Genomic DNA, 23,315 nt, shown 5'->3' on the forward strand with positions numbered 1-23,315 from the left:
TATCAATCAAACCGCCTGACAGCCCTTAGAATTCAGGAGAGACTGTCCAAAATAAGAGCTGCTGACTCTCTCATTGTGGCCGTGTGTGTGTGTGTGTGTGTGTGTGTGTGTGTGTGTGTGTGTGTGTGTGTGTGTGTGTGTGTGTGTGTGTGTGTGTGTGTGAGAGAGAGAGGTGGAGACACTGGTCAGTGATGATGTTCTCCTCTCCAATATAAGGATGAAAGAAAGTAACAGAGGATGAATTGTCAGCTCGGAGCACATCTTTATTTACAGAGTAAAACTAACAGGGGCACTTGCTCAAAAACAACAATTGCGCGATCGCACAAGCCCACGGTGTGGAAGGCTACAGCGTGATGGTAGGCCAGGACATTGTATTTTAATCACAAGCGTTGGCCACAGTTGCATACTCATTCCAGTTTCAACAGTTTCAAGAGCTCAATGTAAGTTCAAGATAAAAACAATGTATTTGGGAGTGCAGAGATTTCTCCTTCAAAGCGAATTGCAAGGGATCTTCCAGATATAATCTGTATCTTGGAGTCAGAAATGTATTGCAATAAATTATTATTAAACAGAAAAATCACATGCACATAATTTATGATTGTTGCATGAGACAAATAAATACTAAATCTCTCCTAATTTCATTGGGCACAGCAACAAAAACTAAAATGACTGCAACACACTCAGCAGAAAATGATGACAAAAATAACACATGTTCGGTCTATTAGCAACATATTACACAGTGATAGCAAAAACAAGTTGTATCCACATACTGCAGTACACAGATCATTTCACTCAATGAGTTGGGGTACGAATCAGACTTCAATTACAGAATTACACTATTAATCTCATACCTTATATTTTCATACAGTTCGCTATATTGTAGACTGACTCCCTGTTTTGGCTGATCTGTAGCTAGTCTCCCTACAGTAATGAATAGGTTAAATTAACCCAGTGTAACGGGACAAGAGGCCAGTCACAGTGAGATGAATCAGGGCTCTGCTATTCTCTCTCACACCGCCACTTTTAGAAGACCGTGCCTTATTTCCTTCCTTGCGTGACTCCAGAAGGTAAACACACTGCTGGAGTGACTCATTACAACTTCTCACGTTGATGACCTGATACAAACACAGGCCGGGGTCAGGGGTCAACTAGGAGGATTATGAGACGTTACAAGGTACAGTACGCCCCCTCCCCCCAGTCGAGTTCTGGGCCCTGACACCCTCTGTTCTTCGAGGAATTCACGGCTTCCTGCGGCCAAACCCGCACGCCTGCCTACTCCAGCCTACAGAGAGATGGAGAGAAAAACAGAACGTTAGAAAAAATAGACATTTGGGGTGATGGATCACCCTTTTCACCAGGCCACTGTTCGGCGAAACGGAAAGAATTCTGTCCTGATGAGCGTGTATCTCTTTTCTGCCCAGAGCCCCGGGGCCTGCCGAGAGAGAGGGAGCAGCCGGAGGCGAAGTGGGGCGTCTCTGGGCTCGGGTTCGACCGTCTGCGTGGTGTAAATGAGCTTCATCCTGTTTCATGTAGTGGTGAATTGATTTACGAGTAGTGAAAAGCCTGTTTACCACCGCCTGCCAAGTTGCCTTTTCGGGCGATTGGCTCTTTTGTAAAAAGGGATCTGGGAGAAAGGCCTGATCAGCACTTTGCCCTCTGCTAAGCCCAGTGTTAGAGGGAGAGGAGGTGGAGATGGTAGTGGAGGGGTTGTAGTGTTGGTGGTGGACGGGGGGGGGGATATGCTGCTGTTAGCAACTTCCCTTCAAAGGCCCCTATCTGAAAAAGGGCCAAACACAATCTAGCATCAATCTCTGGGCTGTCACCCTGCACTCTGCTGCCTTTCCAACACCATTGTTATAGAGCAGACCAACGGAAAGAGGCCGGGAGCAGGTGGAAATAAAAAGCCCTTTGACGACTGGAGGGGAAAGATTCCTCCTGAGATCCTCACGACATTTACACAAGCCCCAGGGAGCAGGGACCGGCTCTCCACGCCAGTCTGGATACACACACACACCGATTCATAGGTCTGGACAAACACACACACACACACTGACAGATATACTTGTACTGTCCAATTTCAGTCGCAATACCTGTCTGCTTCACACTTTTCAACACTGTCTGGTCTACTGCTCTCAACCAAAGTATTCATCACTGTTACCGTTGCTTAGTATCACGTGTTAGTAAGCAAAGTTATATTTCAGACCTTCAGTTAACTGGATATACTCAGAATCATTCTGACATGCCTGTGCTGTGCCAAAATATTCACTACATTGTCTCTGCTGTGGTGAGAAGGTACAGTCTTTTAGAATGTATTTAGGATACCCCACACTGCTGCACAGATTCTTGCAGGTCTTTCAGTAGCAGTGGTCTAAGAACTCCCAGTCTTCCACGTGGTCTCAGTGACCTCTCTGGAGACCTTGACAGTATATACTGTTTATTCCTCACAGATACAGTGGAAGGCACTTTGTTGTGGGCAGAAATTAGAGACTGTGAAGTCCTCCTCATGCAAGTCGTGGTATAACACACTCAGACACTCATCCAAACCCAGCCAGCCAGCCAGCCAGCCAGTCCAGGCTGCATTACTTCACTCAGGGGAAATTAAAGATGTACTTTTTAGCAGAATGTGCCTCTCCCCGACTCCCCTTTTCTGCCTCCAACCTCATCCCTCTCTCATCCCAATGCATCCCTCTCACCTCACCCCTCTGTCTTTCTTGCATATCCCCCTCCCTTCTGTTCCAGCTTCACCCCCTCTTCTGTTCCAGCTTCACCCTCTCTTCTGTTCCAGCTTCACCCTCCTCTCCCCTACCGCATACTTCTCCTCCAATCGGGATCATGGGCTCAGGCCTGGCGGGATCCCCGTCACATGATGCCAGTGAAGTGGGATGCTTCGCTGGGACCCCCCTCTGTTCAGGAAATGCTCTTGGCCTTTTTCCCCACCCTAGCCTTCCGCTGTGTTACCATTCCAAAGCATTCCTGACTGATTCTGACCACTGCTGGGCCATGGATTCCCACAGACAAGGAGGATCTGCTCCCCAACTCAAACAGTGGAGTGGAGGCAGGGGTATCATGTTGTGGGCTGCCAAGCCTGTTTATGGTAGAATAGAGAGGCCTAAGCTCCACAATAGGCAATTACCATCCCCACTTAGCCCACACCCCGCAAACCACCTCCCCATAGCTTCAATTTGTGGTTTGTATGTAGGTGGGTTCTGCTCTCTGGGCGAATTAAATATAGCCGGGGACCGTTTCAGAGGAAAACCGTAAGGGACTGGCTTGGATTCGGGACTTGCATTGCAGAACGACGTCTCCTATTGTTGTGCACTGTTTGGGAATTCTTAATAGCTTTTTCCGAAGCGGCTCGCCACAGGAAAATCCCCTTCCAGAATGGGAGAGAGAGAGATGGTGGGCTGTGAGTAAACACGCATCATATAAATCTGAGTATGCTCCAATCAAAGTCCCATCAGCAACTATCAAAGCCTCTGTAAGTAACCTGTATCAGGGCTGGCTGTGGCCTGACTTCCCTCCCTCTCTCTGTTATGTCCTACTCTGACCGTTTCTTCTGGTTGGGTTCTCCCTGTTGATATATGTAACAAACTGTCCTGGACTGGACCTGTGTTGTGTGTGAGGCTGAGGGAAGGGAGACACCAAAGGAGGTTGTGCACACACACAGTGACATTACCCATTCACTCTCTGCCCTGTGTGGGGCAGGCTGGGAGGCCTCCAGCAGCAATATAGTATAGAGCAGAGTAGAAGCATGCAGTGCAGGACTAAGCAGGGCGGTGGTGAGAGGGAAAATGGTCCCCTCATAGAGGTTTCTCTAGTATTCCGATGGAGGAGAGATTACAGCGATACTCAATCTTTTCGATCCGTACCTCTCAATTATCATTAGCACTGTCTGACAGACGCAATCCCCCGGTGGAGGTCTGGTTGTCATAGGAACAGTTGCCACTGGAAAACCTTCTCTCCCTCATCCATCACAGAGGGCTGAAATGGGAAAAGAAGAGTTGTGTTGGTTATATGAGCAAACTTTTATTAAACTGCACATGATATAGATAAGGAGCAGGGTTGTGAATTATTCAAAGAAACAATAACATGACCTTATGGGAAAAGTTTTAAAGGAACACCTGATCATTAAGTAGGTCTATTGAAATTCAATCCATATTTCAAATGTATTGAAATTCCATTTCATTTCAAGCTTTTATCAGGAGTTAGGTTGTATAATTTGCTTTGATTTAAATGAACTAGTATAGGATAAGGGATGCTTGATAAATCCAGTGTCGTTTCATACAGTCGAACTGTTCTGTGGTTCATCAAAGACATTAAAGAAAGGTGTCTATTACATTAGCTTGAGGGATAGAGGATTCTTATCATTTAGTTCAATGACTTGATGTACTTTTAGACTGATTTTGAAGGATCAAAAAGGTGTGTTATAGTGGATGAGTCAGAAGAGATGTAGCTCTGGTTGAAAACATGGGCATCAATAGGGGGTTATAGCTGAGAGGTAATCAGACGTTAGGCAGCACTCTGGTTTGGTTCAGCGCTATTTAGCTCTAGGAATGGCACTCTAAGTTAATAATAGTGTGCAGAAAATAATAAATGCCTTGTCAGATATCTCGCTGTTAAACGATCTTGATTAAAGCATGCAGCTACTGTCCTGACTTGGCAATACTGTAAGGCAGACATAAGTAGAAAATAAACATTTGAAAAATAATATATGAAAAACGTTAAACATCAATAGGGACTATTGTAATTTAATTACTTAAGCGACTATATTAATTTAATTACTTAAGCGACTATATTCAGGTAGTTTACAGATCGAGAAACTGGAGATAAACAAGAGTTGACAAAAGCACTTGAAAATAAGTGCAATAATATACAAAACCCTGCCACAATGGAAACAACATCCACCATCACAAAAATAAAACGTTTCTGGGGTTTTTATTTTTGTTTAACATAATGAGCTTCAAAAAGTCTCAAATTCAAAAAGAATAAGGACTACATTGTTGTTTTAGTGACCAACTTCTTCCTTATGACGATTACATATTTGTTGTTAGTCTTCTTTTGTCCAATAAACATGCTGTCAGTCAGTGGCTTAAACGTCAATCGCAGATATTTGCCATGTTGGAACATTTTCCTTCTCGCAATGACCACATTTGCACAGTTTTGAGTTTATAAAACTTCTGGAACTGCCAACTCTTCAACACTCGTGTCCTTCAGTCATGTCAAATAATGTTGTGGTAGTGTAAGCCGAGCTTGTGTGATCACAAAATAAGCCAGAAGGAATTTTACATATGCCTTTATTCATATTTTTATTCCATGAAAGCCGTATTTCCCTCTGAAAATACGGCTGTCAAAAAAGTTCAGAGAACATGAGGACTATGTTAGGAATAAAATACGCAGTTGAAGCCTACTGAGAGGAATAAGTGGAGCTGTTTACGGATTGACAATACCTCAGGGAGGGTTGGGTGAGGGTTGTTGTTTGGTTGGCGCGCCAAACTTTCCTGGGAAGCCCGGGGTTCTCACACAGCACCATCTCTGCGCGCACAAAATGACTCATCTCGTGTATTTGAGGTTTGCGGGTTCTCTATATTTAAGGATAACAATACAGAGTCTATTGTAGCTTAACGAGCATAAAAAGGAAATAAATTGCCCGTCTCAAATGAACCAAAACATTACGGATATAAACAAACTGTGCGACTGAGTTCCAGGGGCTATTTAAAGAACGCATAGGGTAGTATATATTCATGTAGCCTATTTTTGCACATGTAAGAGTTTTGGTTTTGGTTTCTGGGTGATAATTAATCGAAAGCCGGTTAATATTCTCTCTCATATTGATAATCATACGAATAGGCCTACCTAAGTCACTCACACAAAACATAGGCTATAAACAAATACCGTTAACATGATTAGCTATCGATGTCGTGCAGAACAAACAAAATGTCAACCAGCTATAAAAAAATGTTTTATTAAAGATTAACTTTTCATTATCCTGCAGGTTAACCTGCATTGAATGGGAATTCGTTTTTGTTTGATAAAATGTAATATGACAATGCATTTAATTATTGCATTATAAATAGTTAGTTATGCAAGAAACACTTCAGGTGAATGCAGCTGTAACTGCGAAATGTACCTTGATAAGGGAAATGTCAGCACTGAACAGCGCATGAGGGCGAATAAGTGTCCAAAGCAAAATCCAAAATCCAATGTTTCTCAATCATCAACAACAAATAACCATGCCTACAGAATATAAGGCCTACAAACATTGAATGAATGTATTTTCCATATCTCGAATACTGCAGTTTCAATTACATTGTGGCTTCTAAAACGGGTCACACATTCTGCATTCCATGCGTCTGACCACAAAAACAATCAGTTGCATTTACTGATCAGTTAATTAAAGACGCATTATCACAAGTTAATTATAATTCATGTCAGTAGCCTCAGTCAATGGTTCAAATAAATTGACAAATAGAGCTTTCATATAAATCTGTAAACGCAAGATTTTTCAATAGGAGAATTTGCTCACACACCGAACACACACAACACAGTGCAACATGAAATTCCTGTTTTAGTTCGAGACATGAATGATCAATGGACATGTCACACGCTGTAGTAGGCCACCATGGAGAATCCTCGTCTTGGACTCTTTTTGCATGTTAAACCTTCTAAACAAAGAGATGGAGAGCAAGGCGAGGTGATAGGAATATGACTGAAGTGTGTCAGATACAAGATGAATGTGTGCCCAAGAGCGGAAACTGACCATTGAACTGAAAGGGTATGTTGTGTGCCATGTGCTTATTGGCTCCCTAATTCTAATTAGAAAAAAGGTGTAGGGCCTTCTATCAACCAAGCCCCATCTGTATGAACCAGTAACATCGTACTGTGTGATGCATTGCAAATAAAATAGGTCCTGCTCATAGGCTAAATGGCAAGCGAATCGGCAACGATATCTGAATACCTTTATCACCAACAACTTCACTAAGATAATGCGATGGAATTAACAGAAAGCTGAAATGGCCTGAAAAATCCCACTGGCCACAACACGTTATTTCAAAGTGGAAATGTGGGTAATTTATCGTTGAGATGTTGATCAATGAGATTTCAACCATTATTCGCCCACTCAAAAAAACAGCCAGAAGTGTGTTGATTTCCCAATGTGTCATCACTATGCTTTAATCTATCTAAAAGCACAACCAAATTCTAAAAACGTCAAAACAATGTAGGATTTTTTATTTAGTTGTCATCTAAATGTTGAGAGTTTGGGGCTATAAGGTTCAGTAATATGACTCAGAGATAGATAATTGGCTTTAAAGTTCTGAAACCTCATTGGTTTGAATGGTGTCAGCAATTTTTTTTAATCTAGTATTCTTTTGAACTTAACATGCATTGTGGGTATTTAAAGTACTATATAGTTAGAGAACATTGAACAGAATAAGGCTATGACAATCACTACATTTAGACAAAAATGTAGATAGGACCTTATAGTACTAAAGCTCTCCATGTGTTATCATTGCACTTTCAACCATTTAAAAGCACAACAGTTCAAATGGGAATACAATGTCATTTTCGTATTTCTACAACTGGTTAAATCGTTATCATTGTGCTTCATCTAATAGCACAACTGAATGACCTGGATTGTAGTTGAGACTACATTAAAAGTGCATAGTGCAAGTGATCAATGCTGTTTGAGATTTTGCACAGATATTTATATTGTGAAGTTCTCCACAGACCTGGGATCTTATCATGCTATGAACATGCACGCTTTCTATGATTCCACAATAAGACTTTTAGAGTTACAGTAACCTCAAAATGTGGCCATGGATGTGTTACTCATTTTAAGGTTGAATAAAAACTGTTAAATTAGTTAGTAAATAGCCTAAAATGAAGGCCATCTTACAATCGTACACAAGTCATATTGAATTGTATTAGGTTGGCAAGCAACCAAATATCAACATTTATAGGAGACATATCTAATGCTGGGATAGTTTCAATTGAGCCACTGGCTTAATCATATTCTTTCACTTTTATTTTAGTTGGAGATGTGAGTTCAACATATTTGTTAAGTTAATATACTATTTTCTGTATTGCAAAAGTGATATTGAATTGTGTTTGGTTGTCAACACAACCAAATAACATTTGAAGGAGATGTACATTTTGTGCCACTGACTTAGTCTGACTAATCCCAGTTTGTCTACAAATTAATAATGAATATGTTGGATTCATGTCTCCATCTCTACCAAAAATCTAAGTTAAAGAATAGGGCTAAATCAAATCAAACTTTACATGCACTTTAAAACAGTTTGATTTAATCCTATTCTTTCATTTAGATTTTTGGTTGAAATGGAGAGGTGAATCCAACATATTCATTATTAACTTGAAGATTAAATTTGACATCAACCAAAGCTTTAAATCCTAGGCCTATTTATTGTCTAGTTTTAGTTGAACCCTGTGTTGAGTTGAAACAATAGCTGTTAATGACTTCTCAAATGCTTTATAGGCTTAAATAGTTTCATTGATGATGTATGACTTAGAGAGAGTATGGTTACATTTCATTTGCTCTAATTACACATCAGAATGACTTCAATAGCAACAGTTTCTATATTTAGTTAAGATATCTCTCAATAGCCATTCTCACTATAGCACATCGGTAGTATCAGTGGAAAATATAAAAGCTAAACTGGGCTTGGTTAAAACACTGGATGGGAGATCTAATAGATAGCTGTAGACAGATCATCTCTCCTGTAGGAGGTGCTGCCCAGCCTATTGTTAGATTATTTTCTGATAGTGGATATAATGTTGAAGTTCTGATGTTGTTCCAAAAGGTACAAATTCAACATAGACAAACCTTGTATAAAATATGTTGAAAATTGGTTACCACTATGACAATTATAGTAATCTGGTACCCCCTGTAAATAGCCTCATTATTGCTATGTTGTGTTACTTTTTACTTTATTTAGTAAATATTTTCTTAACTCTTCTTGAACTGGTTGGACTTGTAGGTAAGCGTTTCACGGGAAGGTCTACACTTGTTGTATTTGGGGCATGTGACAAATAAAGTTAGATTTTTTATTTGTTTTAATTATGTGGTTGAAATTTCACTCTCAAATCAACTGTTTATGTTCATGACTTTTTGCAAATCCAATGTATTTTCCAGGTAGAGTCAACGTCACAATATGTTGACAAATTACTTTGAAACAAAGTTGACTCAACCAGTTTGAGCCCAGTGGGGATATGGTGTATTCGTTTTCTTCATGGTGGATGTGTGTGCGTCCTGTTTTAGCCTATATACCGTGGGTAGTGTCCTCGGTATAGAGGAAAACTGAAGTTTCAGCACCAAAAGGACTCCCCTCTCCCTCGCCTTTACGCACACCGGCGCGCGCCTTGGAGGTCCAGCGGCGAGATCTTGCCAAGTAAATTAAAAAGTCGTAGAACGCGATTCTATAGTGCTGTTGATTGCATGAAAGGGTGGGGCCCCTCAACTATACCGTTCAGATCAATGTAGCGGCCCAATGAGCGCAATCAGCGGTCTGCTAGCAATCCAGTCCTTTCTCATTCACATAAACACCAGTTGAACAAAAATATACACGGCCACCTACCGCGCCAGAGAAAGTGGTGAGGGGGGTGCACACACCTCGACATTATACTGTTTTCAATTAAAACGACAACGCTAGATGGCCTAAGCGACGCATGAGACAGAGATCTCTAGTTTCAGACCATTGGAAATGGAAATCTGCACTAATGTATATACTGATGATGCATTGTTCCGAAAATAGTCAAGAGTGTAAAAGGGAATCAACATTGTTTGTGTTCTTGGGACAATGACAGGTGAAATGTCGGCCAAAATTGCAAAAAATTAAACTTTACATTCATGTGTATATTTTATATTGTGCTTTTTGTCCATGAAAGTAGATAAGAATATTACTGAAAGGACAAATTGTTGTTGATATTACAACGATTTCCTTAAATTTGGCTAGTCATAAAACAAAAGGAAAAAAATAAATGATGCATACCTTTGTTGATTTCGTTGTTGGATTTCAAATGGTACATTAACAAATAGGCTACACATGTGGCCACGGAAAGTGTGAATGAGTATTTTCATTGTAATGTATCAAGATATCTGCACTCGTTCTTGAAAAACGAAATACTTATAAATAAGCCTTGGCCAAATGATGCATTGTATAATGATTGTTTTAAAAGACATGTGCTGGGAACAAAGACATTTTCAATTGCTGAACTGTTTTCCATACAGTGCATTACAGCAACATAGCGTGCATGTTATATGTACCCTCCACGTATCCTGCTGGTATTGTACACTGGATGCTCCTACATAACGGCATTACCTGACTGAGCGCATATGTGCATATATTTCCTCTCTTTGTTACCATGTTTCCCTTTAACTACTCATTAAGAAATATATCACATGTAAAAATAGGACAAAAGTATATTTACCCATAGGCCTACATATTTGGCAATATGGATAGCCAGGTTTAAAACATGTATTTGCCTTGGCATTCTCACACAACGCCCTGAGTTACATAACATGCACAATATGTGAATTATTATAAATATAAAAAATATGTGTATTATTTCATGTAAGATAAGATATAATATGTTGGTTTCAGGATTTCAGAATACAATTTTACCAAACTATTACTTCCGTTGTTGTTCAAATTGAGATCTTGTATTCATTTAATAACCTTTATTTACTCAGAACAATTTTGAGAATGATATATCTACATTTATCAGAGACTTCAGAACGTATTCACACCTTCCCTTTTTCCACATTTTGTTGTGTTACAGACTGAATTTAAAATTGATTAAATCGAGATGTTTGGTTTGTTACTGGCCTATACACACACACACACACACACAATACCCCATAACATCAAAGTGGAATTTTGTTTTTGGACATTTTTTTAAATGATCGAAACATGAAAATGTAATGTCTTGAGTCAATAAGTATTCAACCCCTTTGTTATGACAAGCCTAAATAAGTTGCATGGACTCTATGTGCAATAATAGTGTTTAACATGATTTTGACTACCTCATCGCTGCACCCCACAGATACAAATATCTATAAGGCCCCTCATAAGAGCTGTGAATTTCAAACACAGGTTCAACCACAAAGACCAGGGAGGTTTTCCAATGACTTATAAAGAAGGGCACCTATTGGTAGATGGGTAAAAAGACATGGTGAAATTAATAATTACACGTTGAATGGTGTATTAATACACCCAGTCACTACAAAGATACAGGTGTCCTTCCTAACTCAGTTGCCGGAGAGGAAGGAAATCAGTCAGGGATTTCACCATGAGGCCAATGGGGATTTTAAAACAGTTACAGAGTTTAATGTCTGTGACAGGAGAAAACTGAGGATGGATCAACAACATTGTAGTTAATCTACAATACTAACCTAATTGACAGAGTGAAAAGAAGGAAGCCCGTACAGAATAAAATATTTCAAAACATGCATCCTGTTTGACACAAGCCACTAAAGTAATACTACAAAAAATGTGGCTAAGCAATTAACTTTATGTCCGGAATACAGTGTTATGTTCAGGGAAAATCCAATACAACACATTACTGAGTACCACTCTCCATATTTGCAAGCATATTGGTGGCAGAATCATGGTATGGTTGTCATTGTTAAGAACTGGGCAGTTTTTCAGGATAACAAAAGAAACGAAATGGAGCTAAGCACAGGACAATAACCTAAAACACAAGGCCAAATCTACACTGGAGTTGCTTACCAAGACAGTGAATGTTCCTAAGTGGCCAAGTTACAGTTTTGACATAGGGTTTTTCTTAATTTTTACTATTTTCTACATTGTCAAATAATAGTAAAAGTTTAGACACACCTACTCTTTCAAGGGTTTTTCTTTATTTTACTATTTTTCTACAGTGTAGAATAATAAACGAAGACATCAAAACTATGAAATAACACATATGGAATCATGTAGTAACAAATAAAAATATATTTTATATTTGAGATTCTTCAAAGTAGCCACCTTTTGCCTTGATGACAGCTTTGCACACTCTTGGCATTCTCTCAACCAGCTTCATGAGGTAATCACCTGGAATGCATTTCAATTAACAGATGTGCCTTGTTAAAAGTTAATTTGTGGAATTTTGTTCCTTCTTAATGCGTTTGAGCCAATCAGTTGTGTTGTGACAAGGTAGGGGTGGTATACAGAAGATATCCTTATTTGGTAAAAGACCAAGTCCATATTATGGCAAGAACAGCTCAAATAAGCAAAGAGAAATTACACTCCATCATTACTTTAAGACATGAAGGTCAGTCAATTTGGAACACTTCAAGAACTTTGTGTAAATGCAAAAACCATTAAGTGCTATGATGAAACTGTCTCTCACGAGGACCGCCACAGGAAAGGAAGATCCAGAGTTACCTCTGCTGCAGAGGATAAATTCACTAGAGTTAACTGCACCTCAGATTGCAGCCCAAATAAATGCTTCAGAGTTCAAGTAACAGACGCATCTCAACATCAACTGTTCAGAGGAGACTGTGTGAATCAGGCCTTCATGGTTGAATTGCTGAAAAGAAACCACTACTAAAGGAGAGTGATGGAGTGCTGCATCAGATGACCTGGCCTCCACATTCACCCAACCTCAACCCAATTGAGATGGTTTGGGATGAGTTGGACAGCAGAGTGAAGGAAAAGCAGCCAACAAGTGCTCAGCATATGTGGGAACTCCTTCAAGACTGTTGAAAAAGCATTCCAGGTAAAGCTGTTTGAGAGAATGCCAAGAGCGTGCAAAGCTGTCATCAAGGCAAAGGGTGGCTACTTTGAAGAATCTAAAATATATTTTGATTTATTTAACACTTTTTGGGCCTACTACATGACTCCATATGTGTTATTTGATGTATTCACTATTACTCTACAATGTAGAAAATAGTAAAAATAAAGAAAAACCCTTGAATGAGTAGGTGTCCAAAATTTTGACTGGTACTGTATATAAATATATATATATATTTTTTTTTACAAATGTTTGAATTTTTCTTCCACTTTGACAGAGTATTTTGTGTAGATCGTTGACAAAAAATGACATCAATTTTTATCTAACTGTAACAACAAAATGTGGAAAAAGTCAAAAAGTAAAGTACTATCATTATGGGCTTTACATTAGGTTATTTTGTGTGATCGCGTTGATTAATTGACCAAGATGCAAGAGCCCATAGCTCAGAAATGGGCCAAATAAGAGAAAGGACAGAACTGCAAAGCGTAATTGGTATTCTGCAGTAAATCATTGAATAATAATATTTAGGCATGGCACAACTATACCCTAATATTTTCTTGCAACATTATCCTATATTTAGCATCAAAACAAATGCATCTCTTGACTTTTAGAAAATGCTTTACTAAGTAAACAAAGCATAATTCCAAATCATGCACTCAAGTTTCTCTTCTAAAATCCTGAGGCTGCAAAGAAGCGAGTTCAAATGCATCCAGATCCAGTGAACTTGCTAAGGTGCAGTTATACATTTGATCGATCAATCCGTCACAAAGCTCTCCAAACAACTCTGCTGCAGCCTTTTGGTGACCCTCCCCGTCTCCACTCCAACACTGAAGCGGGTAACACACTGATTTCTCAGTGTCGAGACCGTCATTTCAGTTTCTAAACAAACTCAGGACTAATTTTGTTTATCAATTATATATTCCCAAATGGCCCATAAGACTAATTACAACAGTAGTTTGTTAAAAGTCCAGTAGCCTATACAGGTTTTTTTAAATGACCCATTCATCAATAACAATTCATTTCTGTTCTGCAGTCTCATTTTCCCATCACCAAGTTTTCTGAATGGTAATGGAAGCTGCAAAATAAATAAATAAATAAGTTTAAATAAATAATCTTTATATCTAAAAATATTTTTTATCAGATTTGGCATTCAATGGTTGTGGTGGGTAAAACACTATGTGACATGCTGAGGTTTCTCTCTTAATGTCGAGGAATCACCTCACAGTCACATGAACTAAAGACAGTAGCAGTTGTAATGTAGAACTGGGTGAGTCTTGGACAAGCTATGATAGACTATATGATATATAGTAAGTAGGCTAAGTCAAGGTTTAGGCTGAATTACAATCTTCCTCGCAGTGAACGCAAGATAGACTCCGAGTGTATGCACAGCTTCAGCAATATGCCTATCACCGTTGATTGAAATGTCCAGGCACAGAGTGTTGTAGTTGTACAACAAAGGTTGCTAAAATAAAGGCCATGTGTTTAAAATGTGTGTTTGGGTGTGTGCATGTACTGAACAAAATAATCAAAACAACCCTCAACAATATAATGCATCATTACGTCCATGTAAAATAAAACAATAAAATATTACGTCCATGTAAAATAAAAAAATAAAATATTACTTCCATGTAAAATAAAAATAGGCCTTTGGGTCATATTTCGTCGATTGGATAACAATAAGAACATTTGGAGAGGCTCTCTGTTGAGACAAAAACGCATACTGCTGGGCTGGACGAATGATGTGGGATTCCTCCACCTAAGTGCTCGAACATTCCTGAGGATGCAACGCTGTCAAATATTTCATTGGAGGACGTCATGGAAAAAGTACATGAAATAAACTACGAGGGGCAAGTGGTGACCTCGGATTGCCATAAAATGCCGACAAACGCAATCCTCAAACAGTGACATTACAAGCGTAAATCTATAGCATTGGAGTTAACCCTTTCCTCACACGTTACAATACGGCCATGGAATCATTAGGCTGCCTAACATGGGTAAGGCGGTAAAGCATGTTATCTAAGAAACATATATTCCATAGAAGACAAATATGACCAATGTGATTTCAGCCAATGTTCTATAATAACTTAATTATGCAATGTACTATGGAAAGAAATCAATAGAATTTAGAGGACACCATAACTCGTTTAAAACCACGCAGTAACAATAATTTGACTGACGGAAAATAGTCTATAATATCAACTGAGAGTCCAGAGGGACCATTAATAATTATGCGTAGCTGTCAACAGCTTTTTGCGGAGGGGTTTAACAACGCGCCAGTCATCGGCGCGTCCCCCTTCAAAGATCAGTGGAGCAACTCGCGTCCCACTAGTTTGGGTAAACATTTAGGGATCAATTAGCCGTGGACATTAGTTTTTCAAAGTGCATGTCAAAGATGAGTGGCGGGGTTAAAGTGTGTGAGAGGGCCATTCGGCGTGGGGACGGGCACGACGTGTTGAAACAAGGCGTGATTCTCGGAATGAAGTCATCAACAGTAATTAAATGCAGGGGGAAAGACGCAAGCGCGCCTGCCCCCTCTCTCTGCGCGCTGGGTGGTCCGCTCCCCTGATAAATGCGTGGGCCTCATTCCAAGCGAGCGCCCGGTGTAGGGACCGGTTAAAACAATACTACTACCTATATACATTTCTTTACCTAGGTTCCAAACTCAGACGCAACAGCAAATCCCACCATTGTACCTCTCGCATGCCCTGTGTAGTTGACAACGGAGATTTCAATATTATCTTATTTCCCTTTGGCAAAAACGTCACGAAGGAGCCAAGCCAACAACGGCATTTACGGCGGTTTGTTGGAACACAGGCTGTCCTTCAAATACATGTAGGCCTATACACGCTTCAGAACATCACTTTACGGTTTAATAGATAGGCCACATCAAAATGACATCGTTTTAGTTTTCGAAGTTTGATAAAAATGAGTAGGCCTAAATAGCCTACAATATCCTCCTGTAGACGCATATTTGCAGGACCACTACATTTATTTGTAGAATATTTTAATTTCAAAGACTGTTCAAAAATCTTAGTCAAGAAAAAACAGTAGCCTGTACAACCTACTTTTATGACACCCAAAATGTATTAAGATATTTAGTATTTACAATTTTCCAAAGTATCTGTGACTGATTTGCGTTATTGCATATCCAATATGTGCATTAATTACAAGATTACAATAGCATATAATAAAATGGTCTAACAACCCGGCAAACCAAAAGAGCAGAACCCCCGCGAGCCAGCCCGGAGAGTGAACCCGCGCACCAGGAGCGCCCGACTGAGGGTTGAGGGGCTGAGAGCTTGTGCGCTCTCCGGGGAACAATGAACAGTCTACTGTCAACAGATTTAGTCTATGGACCGGCGGCTCTCCACTACACACATACATATATCCTACCGGTTCAAGGCTTAAATTAATAGCCAAAAACTGGTTACATTTAGAATGGTGGATGGTGCAATGGTGAACGCTTTGAGGATCTATAGTAAAAAGTGCTGCTTAAAACACTTATTTTACTTATTTTCTTATTCAAATTGTCTAAATGATAAGCCTGCAAATTATGAACCTAAGACAGTTCTTTGTTGATAAGGAATGCCCTTCGAACTTTTCAAAAAGGAAAATAAAGTAGACCTATCTATGTGCTACATCGCTTAACTTTGTAACTCAGATGATATTTGTGTGACACTATAGTCTGGTTAGGCTGTCCACCACATTACAATCAAATGGCTAATTAGACCATCATATGGCGTCCATTCTAATTCGCACTTCTAACTGCACAACAGGTCTAGTAAATCTCGATTGGAACTAAATTGAGACGACGGCCCGCAGCCATATCGCTGTCTTGTTTTAACTGACAAAAGTTTAAAGTGACTTACCTTGATTCGAGCACCATTCTGAGGGGAGAGAGTTTGGTGGGCGTCGATCTGAAGTCCTCATCCGAGTTTCAGTGCCCAGTATTCGGCTAGGCTCAGAGCGCTCTTACCCTCAGATCTACTGCGTGAACATAATAATTATACATGATTGAAATCCCTTTCTGCATTTACGTTGAAAAGTCCTATCCATACACAAGGAGCTGTCTAAAACGGACATAATGCATCAGATTGAGTATGAGCTGATCTAGCGGGGCTTTTTGCTTGATTTTTTATTTAAAGAAGGCCAGGGAAAATGTTTACATTTTGCTGTATAAACATCCTGCCCATGTTCCTGTCTATCTTTTAAAGAAATCAGCAGCGTGGTCTTGAATAGAGACATTTTATTTAAAATAAGCGTATTTTAAGCAACATTTTAAACATACTTCACACTTTAATAAGTCAAAGTCAGTGAAATGTGCTATGGTGAGGTTGGCCTGCTGTATCTAACAAGTGGAAAACCAGTTTTGTATATCACGGTGGTTGTGCATACAAGCTTACTAAAAACATACATTTTCCATTTTTTTTTTTTGAAGAAATATTATCGTTGCGAAAATAAAGACTATTCAACGTTGCAAAGTTCAAGCATAGGCCTCAGTAGCCTGTTGTATTAGGCTACCATTTATATTCTGAAAACAGATATTCTAGTAGGCTATGTCCTATATTTGAAAATAAGTCCTTTTTCACGCCATTTAAAAAAAAAATGATAATTTTCTGTTCAATAAAATGTAATTTTGAGTGTTAAGAAAGACCCACTTCACTGATTCTGAGTTGGGGGAAAAAACTGCTCCCAGACAAACTAAAGCCAGGCATATGTGTGAGTGGGAGGGGACTGGGCGGGCCCGGTGCGCCAATGACGTCCTGATGGTCAAGAGCTCGAGCTAGCAAGGCGCTGATGGCAACGGATAAGTAAAAGGCGAGCTCCTCCGGACGCACGAGAACACACCGACTGAAGTTGAAGTAGCTCCCGTTTCTCCCCCATTTCAATTTGGACACTCGCTACGGGTTTCAGGGTTCACATTGGCTAAGGAATTTAGGCACCAAAAGGAAGAGCGCAATAACGCACGGTTTACAGAAATTCAGCTTCGCATTTGACCGTGCGTAGTTCCACAGCATCGAGATTATTGGTAAACATCTTAAACTTTTCTTTGATTATTTATACGAAGTTTCTAGTACTACTTCAAAACGAGGACGTGGATATTTTTGTCAAACGTTGCCATTGCGTTGATAGTCTAATGACGGCAGAGGTCCAGCAGCCCCCAGCGCAGACTCCTGCCCAGAGCAGCCCGATGTCTGCCCCGGAGAAGCCTCATGGACAGACCACTGTGATGGAAACCGCCTCCTCCACCACCAAAACCAAAAAGACCAACGCGGGGATCCGCCGCCCAGAGAAACCCCCCTACTCTTACATTGCGCTGATAGTCATGGCTATCCAGAGCTCTCCCACCAAACGCCTGACGCTCAGTGAAATTTACCAGTTCCTCCAGAGCCGCTTCCCGTTTTTCAGAGGCTCTTACCAAGGATGGAAGAATTCCGTGCGTCACAACTTGTCGCTGAATGAGTGCTTCATAAAGCTGCCCAAGGGGCTCGGGCGGCCCGGGAAGGGCCACTACTGGACTATCGACCCAGCCAGTGAGTTCATGTTCGAGGAGGGATCCTTCCGCAGGAGGCCGCGGGGCTTCAGGCGTAAATGCCAGGCGCTGAAGCCCATGTACAGCATGATGAACGGCCTGGGATTCAACCACCTCCCCGAGTCCTATAACTTCCAGGGGAGCGGCGGGGGCCTGTCCTGTCCGCCCAACGGCTTGTCTCTGGACAGCGGGATTGGGATGATGAATGGACACTTGTCAGGCAACATGGACGGGATGGGTCTGGCCGGGCACTCCATGTCCCACTTGTCGGCCAACAGTGGACATTCCTACATGGGGAGCTGCACAGGATCCACGGGGGGCGAGTACCCCCACCACGACAATTCAGGCTCGCCCCTCGTCACCAGCGGGGGAGTGATGGAGCCGCATCCCGTCTACTCAAGCTCGGCCTGGGCTCAAGCGCCTTCATCCTCTCTGAATAACGGAGGTTCTTACATCAAGCAGCAGCCACTGTCTCCCTGCAACCCCGGGGTGAACCCGCTGCAGCCCAGTTTACCCACGCACTCTCTAGACCAGTATAATCTTCATCAGAACGGACACAGTAACACGGATTTGCAAGGTAAACTAACATCGCCTTTTACAGTCACTCATACCCAATAGCCTTAAATGTGTGCAAAATAAACACTAGGCCTATTCTATTGCTCACTATTTCCTTTGAACCAAATCAAAACCTTATCATTTAAATTACAAACGAGGTGAAAAAAACATGACATTATCTCCGCATATAGAGCATTGCTTCGCAGAAAGCAGATACAAAATTAGACGAAGATTGCATATAGTAGGCCAATAGCAATAATGTAAAGGTCTTTGGGCAGCCTTCGCCTACTGCAATCAGTGCAGTGGGCAAAGATAGGGACTGAGCACTGGGCATGCTCATTGCATTTGTTTTCATAGGCCTACAACAACTCCAATATGCCACAGTTTTTGGCGGATAATATTGGTTAGAATTGATGGTTCTGTTATCTTGGATATAAGGAAATGGACGCAAGAAACCATCGTCTAATTATCCAGTAAGGAAGTTAAGTAATTCAGTTTCCTGTCCTCATTTAACTGGCCAAGGAGTGGGACAACCAACAAACAGCAGGTTTAACCCTCTGTTTTCCTAATAAATTCCTGGAGGTGGTTTCAGGAAGCACTCGGACGGCACGTCTTCTGGGACTTGTGTTTAGAATGGTGCCAATCTAGAGACAAAAACAACAAGCGCGAGCCGGAGCCAGCCAACTCAAGTCCCCGAGGCACCAGGTCCTCCGGGATTCGCGTGCGAGCAGGCCACTGTCAATTAGAACTATCCCACCCCCGAGCTCTCCAGACGGTTCTCAGCCTCAACAGTTCCCTATGACAGCCCCAATCAGAGGGGTAGACAGACCGGGCTTTTCACAAATTAAATGAAAGATTGTCTACCCAAATTACAATTAATTGTTCCTGAAAGGCAATTTAGGACGAATTTAGCCTCTTCAACAATATTCTGAAAAGATTTAGGTAATACTAGTCCTACTTCAATCGATTTTTATATCATAGTATAATATTACAATAATATAGGCTAAATAATACGACGCACAATATTACAATTCAACCTATAAATAACAAATTAGACCAACATCAAAAAGCTCAGAAGTCACTTATGAAAATAGGCCTATTTAAAAAAATAAAAAAAAATCTTTCTATAGACAAAGGTAAATGTGTATTATTATTATGGTTCATTTAGGGCTATATGCAATCACCCAGTGGCAATACTAGTTTATTATTTTTCCTTGTCCCCAAAAATATGTATTTCTAACTAATTTGCTACAACCTTTTCTTTAAAATGCTGGCCTATATCCTTCTCGACTTGTGGTTCTTACTAGCTCATTCAAAAAGACAACCATACTGTTTTTGACAATTGACAGCAACACATTCACATTGGGTTGGCATGCTATATGGCATAAGGTGAACTAAAATATTCTTTACTCTTGTATCTGTATTCTTAGGTATTCCACGGTACCATTCTCAGTCTCCCAGTATGTGTGACCGGAAAGAGTTCGTCTTCTCCTTCAACGCGATGACGTCCTCAACGATGCATTCGCCCAGCAGCAGTTCCTACTATCATCACCAACAGGTCGCCTACCAGGACATCAAGCCCTGCGTCATGTGACAGCACTTACAGTGAATAACGGACATCACTGACTTGAGCCACTACAGCCAAAGCGGCTGCAGGGCTGAGACGAGGGAGCAACCCAACCCTTGGAGGTAGGAGAGAAGGCAGGCCCTGGAACGCGCTGTAAGAAGCAACAGTCACGCCAGAGAACCCATAAACTAAACAACTTTTCACACAAAAAAAGGATTTTGGTACAGAGACATAAATACGTGCAAATGCAGATTTAGTTCAACTTCAATGTTTATCTCTCTCAGAAACCAAAAAGGGTGTGGAAATATCACAGAACAGCCTTGTGGTGTAGGCCTAAGCTGTGGGCTATTTTCAACAAATGTCTGTGTGCCACACAAGAGGTAAAGCAGAGACCGGTTGACACTCACCTCATGCATCTCAACCCCAGCTGCCGCTTGGTACTATAACTCTGCGGGCGGATGACTACCACTTGAGAATATTTTACAATGTACAATAATGTGTATTATTTTTGTTATGCATTTAAAAGATATACTGCGGGGACAATTTCATTCCTCATTTATCCGGGTTAGGCTACTCGGCTCCATCGAAATGATAGTTTGATTTGTATTTGATTTTCTGAGAAGTTTGGACTAAGCTATTAGCCTCCACCATGCATTAAAATAATTTAATCAACAACAAGACGATCTGAATTAAGGAAAGATGAAGGCACTTTTTAAATAGTAAAGCGCAACTTCTTATTTATTCTGTGCATATTTTTAATTGTACACTTATAGCCACAATATTGAAGTATGCTTTATTGGCAATATTTGCCATGATGCGTTCTTAAAACGGAAATTGAAGACATAGATGTAAGCACTGTTAGTTACATGGTTATTTAGGATAAGTTACATGTCTATTTAGGTGTATATATCCGTGTAGACACCCGTTATTTTTCAGCACTGTATAAATTGTAAATGATGTTATGCTAAGTATTGGCATACTCGAGTGTCTTCAGATTAGTCTGTATATTACTACACACAATTTGTATAAAAATTAAACGTATTGGCATGCAGTATAACTGGCTGAAATACCCATACAATTATTTCTGTTTCCATTATTTTGGAACTTGTCGAATGTTCTTCCCCCCCCATGTTAAAAAAAACTTTTTTTTAGGGACAATTATACATGCAGGTACAGTTCAGTCTATTCTACTGTGTGGTGCAATAGGAAGGCCTTTACATATTTTTGGGGGGTTCTATTTGAGTTGTCTTGAAAATCAAAAATATTCGTTAGAACACAGTCCTTAATATTCAAATATTCTGGTCATCAACCAAATATTTTCATGTGAAAATAGGCCACACACATTTAGGAATTGATTGAGGTTTAGACAAGAATAGGCCTATAGGTGAACACAATGCATTAGTATATGCTACATCCATTAGCCTAATGACGCTCATGTTAAAGGAATTAGCTAAAAACACAGCCTATGGTTGGATATAAAATAAGACATATCTGTTGGAGGTCGAAAACTCCTGTCCAATGTATAACTGTGTAATCGGAGTGTATGTTGCAATTAACCCTTAACAAATCAAAGCCAGCAGTTACCGGGGGAGGGCGAATTCGCCTCGGATTCGGTTTCAAAGAGGGAGGAAAACGCGTGCCCACCGCCGAGAACCATTTATCCTTATCCTTCTCTTATAAAAGGCACAACGGGCTCACAGACTGCCTTTTCTCAAAAACGGCATTCTGGATGCTCTAGCGGTTCTGGGGCGCTGCCCCTGTGACAACAATTTTGGACCCCCTTGTGGCCCCCCTAAATGTGGAGTATGAAATCATTTTTACATAACTAATTTTTGCTGTCGTTATTAGACAGTGGCAATGTTGATTATAAACATGGTCTTTTGCCTGCTAATGCCTGCAATGCAGTGAAGAAAACGATATGACAACAATAACGTCTAATGTAACTGGCCCCTCTAACAGTACAACTGGCCCCAGCTTGGCCCCCCCAGTTGAAATGGTCTAGAACCGACACTGTCTGGATGTGAGGTTGTTTTTACTGGAATATAGTAGGCTATAGTAAGTTCAGCCATTGCTAAATAACATTTAAATGGATGTGTGGGTTGTCTTTTTTCAACCTTGAGATTACGGGCTTATTCTAATTACGTTATGTGGTTTGAAAATATATATTTTTTTAAAGTATCAACATACTTGTTGATGTAGATGCTTGTAGGCCTTGCCTAATTAGCGCTACATTGCATGACATCTCCTGCCCCCCAAAATACATAGCGAATCACACAATGCTTAAATCAGTATAAAGACATTAAAATAATATAGGCCTAAGCATTTCTCGTGCATTATAAGACACCGTGGTTTTATTTCCATTTTTTGAATCTAAAGGCTGGACTGCAGAAGAGCCGGTCAGGCTTGGAGCGACTGTTAAAAATATTAACATTTACTATCTGAAATGGTGCCATTTTTACACGAAAACAAGTCGATGCAATCTTTCAATTTGTTACTTTGGAAATGTCATATTGGACAGAATGTAGGCCTGTTTCAGCGCCGAATCTAACTTGAAATCGGCATGCTTCATTTGACTTAAATGCGTAATTTATGCACAAATCCATTACACGCAAATAGATAGAAGTGCAACTGAATTCCCAAATAACGAACTTAAGTGTCGCAAGCTATAAAAGAGCACTTCAACACTATACTAGAACTAGTTAAGTAAAACATATATTCGAATGTAACAATACAACAAATGTTGCATTCACTATCAAAACGTTTTGACTAATATTGAAATACTGCCTGTTCAAATGTACCGTTTAAACCATTAGTGTAAGAAAAAAGATGTAGGCCTACTCATTCTAGAAGAAGCCCTATTATATCAGTGTCTGAAAAAATGCCTCCAATTGCAAAGGAACAAAGTAA

At 40.3% G+C, this 23,315-nt stretch overlaps 1 protein-coding gene and 1 long non-coding RNA gene across 2 annotated transcripts; one reads left to right on the forward strand and one right to left on the reverse strand.

Moving 5' to 3' along the window:
• Positions 1–238: 238 nt before the first annotated feature.
• LOC115167165 (uncharacterized) lies at positions 239–16,990 on the reverse strand. The gene is made up of 3 exons (XR_003870446.1): positions 16,623–16,990; positions 3,870–3,981; positions 239–1,282 (listed from the first exon to the last, which is right to left on the reverse strand). It is a non-coding gene; the product is annotated as an uncharacterized LOC115167165 (long non-coding RNA).
• Positions 16,991–17,405: 415 nt separating this feature from the next.
• On the forward strand, positions 17,406–21,483 carry LOC115167164 (forkhead box protein F1). The gene is made up of 2 exons (XM_029721315.1): positions 17,406–18,863; positions 20,272–21,483. The coding sequence occupies exons 1-2, from the start codon at positions 17,891–17,893 to the stop codon at positions 20,433–20,435; spliced, it is 1,137 nt and encodes a 378-aa protein (XP_029577175.1). The 5' UTR covers positions 17,406–17,890; the 3' UTR covers positions 20,436–21,483.
• The last annotated feature ends 1,832 nt before the right edge of the window (positions 21,484–23,315 follow it).

The sequence above is a fragment of the Salmo trutta genome, chromosome 29, assembly GCF_901001165.1.
Source record: "Salmo trutta chromosome 29, fSalTru1.1, whole genome shotgun sequence".
In the NCBI taxonomy this organism is placed as follows: domain Eukaryota; kingdom Metazoa; phylum Chordata; class Actinopteri; order Salmoniformes; family Salmonidae; genus Salmo; species Salmo trutta.